At 41.2% G+C, this 16,334-nt stretch overlaps 1 protein-coding gene across 1 annotated transcript in view; it reads right to left on the bottom strand.

Annotated features, from left to right (window-relative positions):
• The window catches only part of maml3 (mastermind-like transcriptional coactivator 3), a 136,381-nt gene that overhangs the window by 6,252 nt on the left and 113,795 nt on the right, over positions 1-16,334 (bottom strand). Inside the window, exons 4-5 of the mRNA XM_077571285.1 lie at positions 5,355-5,630; positions 4,533-4,608 (exon numbers count right to left, since the gene is read on the bottom strand). Coding sequence (XP_077427411.1) covers positions 4,533-4,608; positions 5,355-5,630 — 352 coding nt within the window. The remainder of the gene's footprint in view (positions 1-4,532; positions 4,609-5,354; positions 5,631-16,334) is intronic.

Here is a 16,334-nt window from a genome sequence, read left to right as displayed (position 1 = left end):
TCCGACACCTCGTCAATATTATCATTACTCCATTTTAGCGCTGTCGTTGACACCGTTGACCAAATCATACTAATAGGACGCCTCGAAACAGGTCTTGGTATTTCAGGCAGAGCATTTTGTGGTTTAGTTTTTACCTCTCAGATAGGACACATTGTGCAATCCATGGCAATGCGAATTCTGGGTTTTTAATGTTACATGTGGAGTCCCACAGGGATCAGTTATTGGTCTTCTATTGTGTCCATTTGGTGATATATGTAAACATAACACTAGTTTCCATTGTTATGCCAATGATATATATATGCATTTAGAAATTACAAAGCCTCACAATTGCTCTAATCTGGAGGCATACCTCACTGATATTAAACAATGGACGTCTTTCAGTTTTTTGTTCCTTAACCTCGAAAAAACAGAGATGCTGATTGTTGGCTCCGCTCGTCATCGGCACCTGTTTAAGGACACCACTCTTACCCAAAGTAACTCAGCAATAAATCTCAATGTTATACTCAACTCTCTCTTTTCAAATGCACATTAAAATATCACTGTAATTGCTTTTTTTCCACCTCAACAATATTGCTACTATCCGTCCCATTCTATATACTAGTGATAATTCATGCGTAATTCATGCGGTTGTTACGTCTCACCTTGAGGATTGTAGCGTATTGCTCTCCGGTCTTCCTATGTCTAGTATTTAGAGTCTGCAGTTAGTTCAAAAAGATGCAGCGAGACTCCTGACAAGGGTGAGAAAGTTCAATAATACTATGCTAATAGCCAACTTGCATTGGCTCCTGGTCCACAAGGTTTTGCTAATTACAAAATACTACACAGCTTAGCGCTTTCTTATCCCATTGATTTAGTGCAGGGGTGTATAAATTTGGTCCTCGAGGGCCACTATTAAACATGTTTTAGATGTTTCCCTCCTCCAAGACACCAGACTCAAATGATCATCTTATTAGCAAGCTCTCCAGAAGCTGGATAACAATCGTGATCATTTAAATCAGGTGTGTTGGAGTAGGGAAACATCTAAAACCTGCAGGGTGGTAGCCCTAGGAACCGGATTTGGGCACCCTTGATTTATTGCTAGGGTATGTTCCGTCCTGAAAGCTTCATTACAACACGCTGGTCTTTTGGTGATCCCGAGAGCCAAAAAGTAGGTTCTAGGGCATTTTCTATTTGGGCGATTGAATGCACTACCCATCAGGTGAATTTTGTTAATATTTGTCAACTGTGGGGGTGTGAAGCCCTTTGAGTCTCTTTTGTGATCTGAACTATATATATAAAATTGACTTTTTTTTTTAAAAAAAAAATGCTACAAATGATGAGTGAATATCAGCTGAGATTTAAATTTGTTCAAAACACTAAACATATAGAGGCAGATATTTCAGAAATAAATACTTTCTCTATAGAATAATACTCTTGTAAAGTTTGAGGTTTACAGACTCAGATGATCAAAATTATGTTATTCCAGATGAACATAATTCCTCTTAAAAACACTCCAAATCCTACAATGCTTGAATGTGTTGGAGTTAGTGACACTTTCCTTTCAAAACGATGCTCAGTCGTGGCAAAACTGTCTAGCGTGGAAATTGCTCTAAATCCTGTAATAAACCCACTTCTGACATCATTCCACTAATCCCTCACCTCACAGCTTGGCGTGCAACAGTAACAGTGCGAGAACAAAGAGGATCACACTCCACACTCTCACGATTTGTGCAGTGAGTTGACTTACGGTACTAATAATTGTAGACATACAAAAGTGAATATGACTGAAATTTGAGTCTAGATGGGACTAACTGTTTTTACTCATTTTTGTAGATAAAAGGCAGGAAAACAACAGAGGACCTCTTGTCTTCCTTGATATCGTTCGGACTTTCAGTTATATATCCTCTGATGGTTACAAAAGCCTTTCAACTTGAATTTCCACCTCCCTCACCGAACAGTCTTCATCTCCCCATCATCCTCACACCCACACTCTTGTCACTTTCTGTCGTTCATCCCAGCCTCTCCATGTACCAGATCATCTACCTATTCTTCGTGTTGCCATCCCACCGCCCCCCTCCCTCCTCTCTCCCACTTCACGCCTCTCATCCATCTCTCTGACTCCACCAGAACTCTGGGGGATCCAGGACAGACAAGTTGCCTTGGTAACAGGCAGAGCAGGAAAAATTTTTTTTTTTTAAAAGACACACACGCACGTATGCAAAAAGGGAGGCTAAAGAATCTAATCTGAATGCCGAAGGGTATATTTGACAGAAACAGATTGAGGGGATGAGTTTTGGATTCACTGTGATAGTAAGAAAAGTGAAGCATACTGTATATTGTATGGTTTTCACTAACCAAAAAATCGATTCTCATAAGGATCACAATTCTCATTTAGTACGATTAAGAATCGATTTTAAATGTCTCAAAGTCGATTTTTAAAAATTATTTTATACTGTCTTGCCCTTGTTTGTGTGTGCTTTTATTGGAAGCGCTGTTCAGGTTGTACACGATTTGGCCACTTAGAAGCAGTGTGGTTCCGCGCATTCTGATTCACTGTTAAGTTGTAGCCACATTAGAGAGTAGAAGAAAAAGTCACAATCAAGTTATTCGAATAAAGGTTGTCATTTTGCAGCGTAGGAAGAACATATGCCGGTGAGTAATGTTAAGATGCTTCTCTGTTTACATTCCTGGAGCGTTTTGTATGAATAGCTGTTCTTTTGAGTGACAAAAGTGCCGCGAGTAGCACGCTATTTAGCATTAGCGAGTCAGACTGGAGTAGATCATGACGATTCTTTGCACATCTATAAATTGAAGCAAAAATCATTGTCAATTCAATTTTTTTTTTTTTATCAAATATTGTTCGGAATCTAAAATTGATTCTGAATCTAACCGCAGACCCAAAAATTGAAATTAAATTGTGAGACAATCAAAGGATACATCCACACTCCAGGTTTTATGCTCAATTCCGATTCTTTGGCATATATACGTTCTTTTTTTGAGTAAGCGTTCACATTACATTACCTATTAATTGCGACCTCAGTCTGTCTGCTGTGTGGACGTAATGCGCTCCCAAAGTGACTCGCATGCGCAAAAGAAGAAACAACGTCACTCACAACACTGTGTTTGCGGAAGTAAATACGTATGGTCCTGTGTGTCAGGGCCAAGCACTATTATAAGTCCGTTGTCTCATATCTACAGAGGGGTGATGCAGGAGGAGGTATAATAATATTTTGTGAAAATGAGGTGAGCCTGTTCGAGTGCCCCATCTCACAGAGACCTCTCCTTTTTTTTCTCTTTAACGATGACGTCACGTCATTGCCGTGCGTAATAAGTCAGGATTTTTCCTGTGTACAAAATTCAGAGGCGGCTTACCTTATTTGCTTGCCACCTCTAGAGTGACTGATTACGAATGAATGCTTTAACATATAAGATAATAGTCATATTCTTATTGGAACTATTATTCTTATTACTGAAACATGGAATTATTATATGTAAAAAATGAAAGCGAGTCAGTTGAATTTACAGAATACATGCACGTCATGGCGCATGGTCAGGATTTGGGATGTTTGAATCGATACCACTCTTTTCCTGACCAATACGCAACTCTTGAGTAGTCACCGCTACTGATACCAAATACCGATACTACTAGTAAAAAAAATTCCCCACCCATAAATGACAGATGATTTTAAAGCAAGACCTATATATCCCGACTGATTATTTTTCCTTAAAATTGCATGAAGTTAATGGAAACTTTGTATTCATATAATTTCTAATTTCTTGTCCCTGATCGTAAAACGGCCGCAGGAGGACGGCTGATAAGGGTATCGTCACCGCCGTGAATACCGATACCTTAAAATAAGACTGGTATTGGCACCGATGCCTGGTGTCGGTAGTCACTCATCATTGTCAGGGTGGTACCACCTCTGCCTCAATTTGAGCCAGGAAAAACCGTGTAAGCCGTCTGCGTGGCTAAATTACTATCACCACCACAAATGTCATCTTTATACTTCATGTTTCAAGTGGGACTAAATTAAAGTCAAATATAAAGTCACAATTGTTATTAGATACAACTTTGACGATTCAAGTCTCCTGAGCCGTGCGGACCTACCGGAAGTATAAATCAACCTGAATGCCCCCGCCCGCACGGAGCGCATATTGGACTTTTGATGACGTGGAGGTCGGATATATGCGACCTGGCCGTTCAGACTGCGGTCGCATTGCAAAAATTCAGATACGTATACGATCTAGGACCACATTTGAAAATGACCAAGTTTGCATATGGAAAAATCGGAATTGAGTCGTTCAGACTGCTATAAAAAAAAGTCAGATACAGGTCGCATTTGGGCAAAAAAATCAGATCTGGGTCACATTTGGCTGCAGTGTAGAATGTAGCCAAAGATTCCCACCCCTACTAATCATTGAGTATAAATTAAATAGGTGTTTTTGTTGACCATCTCTGTCTAATTACAACCTTTTTTTTGCATTGGCTGTCATTATGTGTGTAGTTAAATGCATGTGAACGACGTGTTTGATGCTTGATGTTTGTAATTCACCTTGATACTGACTGACTTGAGGGAAGGGATTCCTCTGGCCTTGGCCCATCTGTCTTGGGAGATGCTGCTGTTGGAGCTACGCAAACACAAAGCACAGACATATACACAAATGAAATATAACACAATACAAATATAACCATTCAAAGGACAAATTAGTAATTGTGCTGTAGTAAGGATGTTATGAAATCTCATTAAAGTTTTGACTCTTGGGGAGTTACTTACAGTATGTGCCCTTTTTTCTGTGCATGTGGGTTGTTTCATGTGTAAATAGAGAGTCCCCCAAAAATGGAATATAGGCATTAAATCAGAATTTGGCACTTGGACTGCAGTGTAATCATCTTTAGATGTTTGCTCCAGATACATTTTGTCTGATTGATCAGTTGCAGCCCCTTCCATTTGTATGGGCTGCGAGAGCGACTGTAATTCACAAGAGACGCTAAACCTCAGCGGGGTGTTCCATCCAGAATGCAATTTAAGTACATCTGTGTATGTTTTTGCAGATCCAATTGAAAACCAACATGATGGGTGGCGACTTCAGAGTCCAAGACTGTTTAACACTTGATTCACTCACAGAGAGAGAAGTAAAAAAGAAAACAGCACATTATCACAGCAGGTGGCGTGTAGCGAATAACATGAACACAAGCGTGCACACATGCTGGCGAGATGAAAAGGAAGTGGTTGAAGAGGGTAATTAGACACGCAACCAGAAAACAGTAGGGAACATCAGGGGATGATCTGCTCTCATTCGTGAACAAAATGACACAACGTACGAACAAAATAATGATAACATGCAATGATCCTGGGCCTTGATGAAAGGCTCACCTGTTCGGCCAGTAGCTGCTGCTGCTGCTGCTGCTGCTGTCTCTGCTCTCTGAAGAGCTGCTGCTGCTTCTGCTGCTCCATCATGTGCATCTGCACACGCTTCTCCTGCTCCATCGCCATCATCTGTTTCATCATGGCTGCCTGCTGCTGGTTGCCCACATAGCCTGGAGGTGGCCCTGACCCCTGGTTGGGGCCCACCCCTGAGGCCACGCCACCGGCAGGGTGCGGAGGTGGGATGGCGCCAGGTGGTCGGGACATTCCAACTACACCTTGCTCCTGGACAGACAGACAGACAGTGGCAATCGTCAGTTCCATTTTGAGAGCCAAGCAGTCACGGGGGCGAAGTGCAGTGCCATGGCAATTTGGTGAGCACCGTCGCCTGCTCTGCATGCATTGGATGGTGAATCAAGTTCCTTCAATGATCACTCATCGTTGATAATATTGTGTTTGTGTTTTGGATTTAATCATGTACAGTGCTCATAGCAACTTTCATTAACTGTTATGATCCCAAACTGATTTTGCAGACGGAAACACATTTTCCCCCGCCCATTTGCAGTTGTTCGCATGTTGTGCAGATGAAGCTGTGCTGAAGGTAACTCCTTGCATCTTCAAATGGTCAAATCGTACATTACTTTTCATCCGTGTAATTAACGCTGGCTTGTTGTTCACTGCAGCTGCCATTCAAGTTTACACGCGCAGACACATAACGACTGTGTGAGCTGCATTAAGGTACACTTTTTAAATGAAAGTCAATGTCTTTATTTCTTTCTGTTCAGTATTCACAATGGAGGATGGATGGAACTAGCATTTCGTATTGAATGTTTTGGGGAACACATCAAAGCAAGCAAGTGTTAAAATGACTCCCACACTGTCAATTTCAACATCTTTTCTTGGTTTATAAAGCGCAACACTCTACAGAGTTGAAAAATCACCTTCTAAGCAGTTACTGATACACAACTCTTGAGTAGTTACCGCTACTGATACCAAATACAGACATGAGTGATGAACTAACACAAAGCAGGAGCTGCGTGGCTCAGGGAGTAGATCGGTTCCTTCCTTCACCATTGAGTGACTTTTCTTTACACTTTATTTTACTCTCTTCCAAGTGTAAATATTACTCTAAGACTGAGTCTATTTGGTTCCACTCTAAATAGATTCAAATTTACTCTACTGTGCATGTTAAGTTTCCATTTGAGTAACACCTATGTCATGTTCAAGATATTTCATTAAAATGAAACAAGTTTTCTATTACAATTGTAAGATGTAATGCTGGGGTGAGAACCCTGAGAGTTACTGTACTGCCTCTTTTCCATGTCTGCCTCCTCCAACACAGCTGACTCACATGATCAGATCATCAGCAAGCTCTGTAGAAGCCTAATAATGATCCTGTTCCTCCAATCAGGTGTGTTGGTGGAGGGAGACGTGGAAAATAGGCAGGTCAGTGGCTCTCGAGGACCAGGGTTCCCCGACCTTGATGTAAATGAACGATCAAGTGTCAGGATCTTCGAGTACTCGAAATGCTGAACAAAGTAGTATCGGTGCATCCCTATACATATACAGTAGCCTATTTGTTCATGTTCATTTTTGTATCTTCAAAACAGAGATATGGCTGATACCTAAAATACAAAGAGAGTTCAGGTATCTTTAGCCACATCATCCTGAGCCTTCACAACAGAGCCATGGTTGGTCCTCCTTACTGCATATATTACCTTCTCATTAGCATATAAAGAGCATTTCCTTCGCCACTTAGCCATATGCTAATCTGCAATAGGACGAAATAGCTTGGCTCATAGGAGGAGCATTTACTGTATGAATTTCTTAAAGCTTGCCAGCTGAACTGGAAGTGGATATTGTTTAGATGCACTACAGTAGGAAGAGGAAGCAGTAGGGGTCCGAGAGCAAAGGGAGATCTGTTCACATCAAAATGCATCAGCGCAGCCCCTCGCATGACACAACCACAAAGCACATGTAACTGCTGGTGAAAGGAAGAGATCAGATGCAGGATGAGTCTTTAGCCTCATAAACGGTATGCCGGCGTATTATATGGCAAAGACCTGGTGGAAAAAACAGAAGTGTCGTTTCCAGATGGTGCAGGCAGCCACACCAGACTGATTGATGCTTTCAGATGCGAGTCTCATCTCATCTACTGCTGCTATCTTCCCTCGGTTCACCACGTTCACACAACGAAGGTGGAGGGAACAGCAGTAGTGTCAAGAGATGACCAACAGGTGGCAGTGGTGACCTGTTAACAGCTGTGTGTGTGTGCATGCGTGTGTCATTGGTCTCTTAGCAGATGGCTCAATCATGACTGCTCTGATCTACGATTCTGCCGTCTCCCCCACACACTAGCCATTTTTTTCCACATCTCTCCAAATGCACCACCATTAAAAACTCTCTCTCCACTCCTCTTCAATCTTTTGGAAAACACAGGGCCCCTCAGCGTCCGCAAAGTTGTGAGTTTATATGGTATGCATATGCTACACGTACTATACTGTAAAGCTTCCAAGTGATGGCAAGAAGGCGACATTTGAGAAGGGCTGAGACGAGCAGAGCTGCTTTTGAGCAAGGAGAAGATCAAGGAGGAGTAAATGGTGGCCTCGGGACGAAGAATGCAACAGTTGCTGCGGCAAGGACCAGATGGCTCTTGGATCAGAAGCTACGGTTCCCGTGCCTGCTCACCCTTCACAACACTTGGCAGACATTCACGATCACACACCTCCTCTGTTCGATGTAAACATTTTGCTTGGGATTCCTTTGATGTGTTTGTCTCTGAAGGTGCAACTGCATCCTAAGTCACAAGTGTGAATATCGTCATATTCGTTCGAGTTATCTCAACTAAGTCTTCACCTCTGACTACATCCTGGCACTTCTGCGCTGTTCAACAGAAATGGGTCAGTGCTTATTGAGGCTGCCATGTACACAAGTCAAGTTGCCAGTTTGTTGCAGGAAAGGAAGAGAGGATGTGGTGAAAACAAGATGCATTACTGGTTGCTTGTTTGAGGATGTGTGTGTGTTTGTTCAAGGCACATAGTGTGTTTGTGTGTGGAGGGGGCTGTCAATTTTATTGGGTTATGAGGCATACAGAGCACAGTCAATTACATTACATGTGAAGCAAGCTGGGATACTGTGTGTGCGCGCGTGTATGTGTGGTGAAGAAGGTAGTTCATTTTATTAAAATGTCTCACATAAAAATGACTACTAGTATTTTAGTCGATTTCATTTTATTTAAGTCAAAGTTTTTCATATTTATTTTGTTACAGTGGAACTTTAAGTTAGCACTCATAAACAACTCAGGTTAAGCACAACATTTTCATAGAAAAAAATAACCTCTGTTTATGTATTATTGGTAGGAATGGACTTCGGATGGACAAACGTATGGATATACTGTATGTTGTGCTCGTTCTCGCGCTGCGTAACCATGATTGGATCCGCCCATGACACGCCCATGATTACTGTAAAATGCAAACTATACGTATCTGCGGCATAAGGCGGAAAGCAGTTGCGTCTATCATCAATCATCTAATTGTAAATCTGACCGTTAGCTCTGGCTAAATGGTCGTCATGGGTCAAAAAATGCAAATTGAGATATTCGTATATTCTAATTCAACCCAAATTTTCCTGAAGTACCCCAGAGTTCGAGCAATTTCAACATTTTGGGAAATCCCTCTTTCAAAGGTTTGAAGCAAGTAATACCTTAGGAAAAAGATATTAACCCCAAACTTTCAGGAACTGTTGAAAACCCCCTGTAACGTCAATTCCAGTTGCAGATAAGGGCAACAAGTCTGACCTGTCAGCGGATGAAATCAGCCAAAAGTGTTTTTACTTGTGGTCTTTTTTTTCCCCGTGGGGGATGAGGTCAAATTACTGCAATGGGAAATTTGATTGAAGAATTTTATGTCAATAAAATAGTTATTTGCCATTTGGTTTGGTCTGTGACAAGAAAGTTTATTGACATTTTATCATGGATAGCATATCTCAAATGCATTAGGTCACATGAAGTAAACAAAAACATTTTGATGGTTCATCACTTTTTTTTTTTTTTGCATTCAATGAATTACAACACATCAGCACTGTACAGTATTTACAAGTCACTCCAAATAAGCGCTGTCCGCATTGTGGGACGGTGCAGACTGGATTTGGAAGGACCAATCCCGATCATCCATCATCTTTTCATTTGCAAGTTTACCAGTGCTTATATATTTCATTTTAATTTCATCCTACTTTAAACAGAATTAAGTGGAAATTGATGGCGACCGTTACAGTAAAACTCTGCCATGGATGAAGATGGTTCATTTGTCAATGACGAACAAGGCGTGTTATCAATATAAATGACAACATTGAGGCATGATCAACATTATATTAAAAGGATAAATAGTCTTGTTAAAGAAAGAGAAATTTGCTTGTGTAAGCTAAGAAGAGTAAACCTACTGTTGTTAAGCAGCCATGTAATCACATCTTTTGCTTGTGTTTAAATCTGAAAATTGATTTGAATCTGATCATTGATACTTATACGTCAATAGCTTGAGCTCAAAACACTGGGTTATTTTGCGACCAAGTTTGCGAGTTCCCCAAGATGTGTTAGCTACGAGAAACACATTAGCTAATGATGAGCATTTACTACTAATCACTTATTTATTATCACATATTTTCTTGGAGCAATCTCCTAATTAAACATTTTAACCATCCAGTTACTTTTGTCCATATCTCCATCCATCCCCTGTGACATGCTACCCTTGAGCCAAAGGGGGTCACAAATTGACATGCAAGCCTAAAATAATTCTGAAAATTTATTGACTTTAGTCAGAAAATACTATCTACAGCATTTATGTTATCAAATGAATTGTAGTGCCTTTTAAATTAAGCATCAAATGGTTAATGTCAGCGTAATCATGTTAGAATATCAAAGCACGCATGTCGCGAGGTGGAAGTTTGATAATCCAATCACAAATCCAATAGCGGCTGCCTTGAGGAATGAAGTCTGAAAATAATTTCATTTGCATTCGAAAAAATACTGTTTACAGTGTGTATGTACTTTGCCTGTGTGGTCTGTGACAATTACGGTCCAAATATTTCATCTGGCCGTGGTTAACGTGGAAAAGCGGAACTATTGCTGCTTTTCCACTGGAGTGAAGCAAGAAAGTACAAAACACTCTAAAAAAAGTTCTTATAAGACATACAAAGACCTGCAAATTGCTCATAATTTGTGGAAAGTCCATCCAATTCAATCTTTCGAACACTGTACACTCATCGCAGTGACTCAATGCTCACATTAAACACATGTTTGTTTCCCAAGTCCAGGTAAGAAATGGTGCCTATATGTGATTGAGCCATTTGCTACTCGGTGAACGTTGAGCAGACCTAACAATATTCAAATCGCTCTCCAACTCCATGTGTAGATGCCACCACTTTGACACACACACACACACATACATTATAATAACAAGGACAGGAGTATGTATGTACGCAGCCAAAGCCACCGCTTCCTCATGTGAAGAACATATCCACCCACTGTCCCTCACACCACCTCCTCATACTCACATCGTCACTTTCTCCCCAAAGAGAGTTATATTTAAACTGTTAGAGAGCAGCCTTGCTCCCCACAGTGGTCTGTTTAATCTCTAACATCTCTGCGCTCTAAACCCGAATTGGCCTATTTCTGAACTGCACACACAGTGTACGTGTCTAGGAAAACACTGAATTTACAGGGCGGTTTATAAGTAACTATACACACTCACAGATTAGAGAACAGTAAATGGGGTTAAATCCTTTGACAATAAGTGAACCAAGCTGGTGTTATGCAGCAGTGATGTGAAACTCCTGATTTTAAAACATTAGAAATACCATGTTTAACTTGATTGTTGCATGGTTTTGGACACAAATTAAAGCATAGTTTTCAACCTATGTTTGTGTGCTGAAATTAACCTGCTATGAGGAGGGTCTCACGCAAATGACTAATAAGATATTCAGACATTCAATCCCAGGTACGTATATTTTACGTTTTTTTGTTTTTTTTTATGTGGGAGGGTAAGGTCTCAAAATGGCTAGCATAGTAAAATCGTGTAAAATTACTGTCACACTTGTATGATAGTTACATGTTATGCGACTTTGTACAGTAAATTAAGGTTCTACGAAGCAACAGTTTTACCTTGGAACAAATGACTAACTGACATTATTTCCTATAATCCTAAAATATTGTATTGTAAACACATTGGAGGTCAATGGGCTAGCACTCTATACAATGTTTGAAGACCAAAATGGGTTCTTCTGAGTGGGCCACACATTTTTACCAAAGCATGCACACAGACAGATAGACAGTCAGGAGACACACTCATCATTGGAGCAAATGATGAACTGATGTTGATTAGTTGTATGCTGACAAAAGTACCATTTAATTTCTCTGATAGGCAGAGGAGATGCTTTCTTCTTATGCTTAAGATGATTATTCAGGGGAATAAGACGTAACAGAAGGTAAACTATAAGAGGACTGAAGCAAATCATCTTCACGTTGATCACAACACGAGGAAAAGAGTGAGGAGAGGATATCATCAAGTGCTTGTGGCGGGCAGATGAATGTACCACCCTAAGAGGGACCAGGTGCTACAGTATATCACCTTGGAAACGGTCACCATGGAAACCTTAAAGACATACTGAAAGTCTAAGTGTGTGTTTGACAGAGTGCCTGAAATGTGTGTGTATTTTTGCTCGGTTCATTGTGTGTGTGTGTGTGTCTGTGTGGTGGTAGCGGGGGACGTATTGGAGAAAGCCAATGAGAGATTGATGTGTTTGTATGCAATTTAATTATGGCGGCTGCAAAAGGTACGCCTGAGCTCCATCTCAGAGCCGTAGCAGGTGGACTGCTCTGCTTTTTCTGCATCTTCTCTTTTACCCTCTTTGTACTGTACGTGTCACTCTTCAGTGAAGAGCCACCTTGATATCATCGCCTGCTTTATTGCTGGTGCAGGGATGCATATGTGTGTATTGCGGGAAATATACAGAGTGACGAGGAGCGAGCTTACACCTAGCGGTAGCAATAAGCAGAAGGGAAGAAGATATCAAACGCTGTGTGTGTGTGTGTGTGTGCCCTGAGCACACGGCAAGTATTTGAGTTGTTTCCGGAGAGAATTACGCGATCAGTGTCATTACACGGCTGGTAGTGGAGGTAGAAAAATACTCGCGAGTGTCCATCCTCACATCTCTGTTTACCTCCCTTCCTCTGCCTTGATAGGACAGGAAATGGCCCTTCTTTTCAATTTCCTCCTTCACTGTCTCACTAAACGTTGTGCCCCAGCTTTCCTTTTGTTTTTTTTTCTCCTCCAACGCTCTCACCCTTTCTTGCCTATCTGTCTATCATTCATCGCCATTTTGAAAGAATGAAGCACCTCCATTTTCTTATATCTCTCCTCTGATCTGTCTGTCCGGGTGCTTTTCTGCCCTGCTCCTCCTTAGTTCCTCTCTCCCTTTTGCTTTTGTTAACCCCACGGCTCTCCACCACAGCCTCATCACAGCAGTATACATCTTTCACTTTGTTTTTTACATTGAAGATCATCACGCTTTATTCTTACTGATCATCCTCATTTTGATAACCTCACCTTCACTATTTACCCCTTCCTTCTTTCTTTGTTGGCCGTGCAGCCTCCACCTCTTTTTCTCTCCCTCCATCTCTTCCTCTCTAAATGTGTTTCTGCCTCTGTCATAGACCCCTCATTACACCTTCTCCTCCCCTCCTCTCCTTTCCCGCCCTCTCCCTCTCTCTCTCTCCAGAGAAGCCATTAGGTGCTGCTGTGAGGCTATCACTCTTTTGCTCTTTCCCTCTCTATTTCTCTCTCTAGCTGCGGTCTCAGGGCAATAAGCTTTCCTCCTCCTCCTCCTCCTCCCTGCTACATTCCTCCTCAGCCTCTCCATTTCTCGCTTCCGGTCTTTCTTCAGGCGCTCCTGTTCTCTCCCTCCTTCTCGCGTCTTCACATCACTGCTCGTTCTTCCACATCTGTCCTCTGTGCCTCCTTCCATCTTGATTTCTCCACCCCTTTGTCTGCCCCCACTTTTCTCTGCATTTTGCCGTAATCCAATGGGGTAGACTTCTTGATACCATGTGCATGTAAATGAATAGAACGGAGAGAGATGTTTGCATTCAAATTTGAGTGTGTTGCACCTATAATTGACTTTATTATTAATACAATCAATGGCCGATCAGTTTAGATAATTTTTCTTTTTGTGATAGGTCCCACTCCTTTAAAAGGATTTACTTGTACAGAATATAAGACATACACTTCAAATACTGTATTTTGACTCATGGCTACGGTGTTGAATGAGCATACATTTGTTAACTGAGGGTATTTTTTTTTTTTAAAGCATCCTGTGTGGTATACGTCTTGGGGGGGAAAATACTTGTAGACCTGTGGTTATTGTATTAGAAGAAAAGCTATCCCACCCCCTAAAAAATATTCTGAGCACAACCTCTCTTTAGTTCCCTTTGTCTTCCAGGATGAGCTGTTTTTTTTTCTTGACAAGCTGCACTTTCAGCTATCTCCATCGCCCCTGACTCTGCCCATCTATGTATGCCATTAATCTTTCCTTCCCTCTCTATCACTGGGGAGTGAGACAGCGAGAGAGTGAGACATATGGCAGAAGAATGACCATTAACTCCAAGCCAGCATCTCCAATAATTCCACAGCAGCCTATTATCCACAAAGAGCCAAAATGGCCTTCGGTAATATGATGAAATCTTCTGTAAAAAGTAGAAATGGGACTAAAAGCGTGAGGGTGTAGAAATACTTTCACTCCTGAGCAGCGTTATCACATTATTGCATTCTACTCATCTGTCTGCCTGTCTCCCCACCTCCCACATTTTGCACATTACAGAGTTTTTCTTTAAATTTTCTATATTTCATTTGGTGTCCTCCTTCTCGAGGGTTTTTGATGATACTTTTGTTGTTGTTTCCTATCATATTGCGCAACACATACCCTTTTTCTGCAACATATTTTCTTCCCTTCAAGAGTCACTAGGTTCCAAAAAATGATGGAAAAGGCTGATATTTCATTCGACTACTGTAGGTATCAGTGCAAGCCCATAATCTAACCAAAAATGCACTTTCAAGGACATGAGTGAGCATATGATGTGAGCAAAAGCGATGCCAAATTGGAACCACAAATGGGCCAGAGAACCCAATTTGCTGTCACTGCTAACAGCTACTGGTGGTGTTAAGGTTGTGTGTGCCGTACAGAGTGCGTGCTTCGGACTACTGAAATAAGCACCATCCGTTCTCCCTCCTCCACTGTGTTGTTCCACTGGAGGTGGTGGTGATGTATGGACCCTTGTGATCACCCAACTCGGCAGAACAGATGGACAGAGAGAGAGACAGAGGTGTGCAATGGTAGGAAAAAATAATTTCAGCATTAAGTGAAATGGGACTTCTTTATACTGAAGTACCTGGTGTGGTTTTCCACAAGTAGAAGTGAAATAAGCTCATCATTAGTGTGTCAGGTTACATGTGGCACAGTTCAGCACTGTACACATTTTCTTGTGCTTTCATTGAAAAAGTCGCAAAATAACAGTCACAAACGCTACCCGTGCACCTTCCCACACATGAGGCCCATCATTCGGGTGACTATGTTTACATGCAGACAGAATATTGGCATTATTCAGGTTTTGAAAACCCGAATAAGACCCCTGGGCTACCCCTTTTCCAACCAGAATATTTGGTCATTTAATAGGATTACCTTCACTGACCAGAACATTTGTTTGTGTTCTGCACATTTTCTATCCGCAAGGAATAGGAAGAGGAAAAAAGACTACTTAATTAGTGTGGTGAGTGCCATGAAAATAATGCCTTTTACTGACCGTACAAAGTAAGAAGCGGAAATGACGTCCATTTGCATCATGACGTTGTCCGTGCCTTGCTGTTTAGATTGCACAGTATATTCTGTAGAGTAAATTTGACTCTAAATAGAGTCAAATTTACTTTACAGAATTTACTGTGTGGGATATTTACAATTGCCATGTAACCGGGTTATCTAGAATCATTCAGAAACCTGAATTTTGGCCTTAACCCGAATATTGACGGCAAACGTATGTAAAGGGTGGAGCTAATATTAAAAATTTAAATGTCTCCTAGAATTACATTTTGGCAAAAATAATTATGGGACTGCTTGCGAAGCAAGCAGCACATATTACTATCCTACAGAAAGGGGTTTATTATTATGGGACTGCTGAGCGTAGCAAGCAAGAAGCACATATTACTATTCTTAGAAAAAAGGGTTTATTATTATTATAGCAAATATTCTTATATTATCTTCCACCGATTTTTCCGCAAGAATGCGGCCCGTACCGTAGATCGCACCGGGACAAATGAGGTATCAAACGATGCGGCTCGATCGGACTCGGTGCGGCATTATTTTTCTAGGAATTCCCACTTACCATGGCGACGCAATACCCCAAAAACTACCCCAAAAAGTGCCATAGGAATGAATGGGAAATGGAAAGACAAAATCACACATCAAGCACCTTTTTCCAAGACACGCTGCGCACGCATACGTTATCCGACCGATACGAATTTTAGCTCATTTTGTAGGAATTTTTCCCATCTTTAGCTCAGTGTCGAAATCTTATTTAAGGAATGAAAGCTCTTCCCTCTGTGCGGGTTCAAAGACAGTGAGTGATAGAGCATTTTAACACACTCTGTTTAGAGTGGCGGGAACAAAGAAAAGTCTACTTCTATTTGGAAAAGTTTCACTTCAACTCGTCACCATGGCCACAATCTTTGCTCACTAGACATCAAATTCTCATATTTTGTAGTCACGAGTGTCTTCTTTCAGACAAACTAACTTTTATTTGGCTAAGGTGTCATTTAGTACCTTTATTTTCACCTTAAGCAAGAGAAGTCGGACTAATTCGCCTGTCTTTTACATGTTAATTTCAGGCGCCTTCCTCTCTCCATTTCTGATAAATCATAAGTTTTCAACCTGCTCTCATTTGGTCATTTT

The sequence above is a fragment of the Vanacampus margaritifer genome, chromosome 7, assembly GCF_051991255.1.
Source record: "Vanacampus margaritifer isolate UIUO_Vmar chromosome 7, RoL_Vmar_1.0, whole genome shotgun sequence".
NCBI lineage: Eukaryota > Metazoa > Chordata > Actinopteri > Syngnathiformes > Syngnathidae > Vanacampus > Vanacampus margaritifer.
This window is presented reverse-complemented; position numbering and strand designations above follow the sequence as displayed.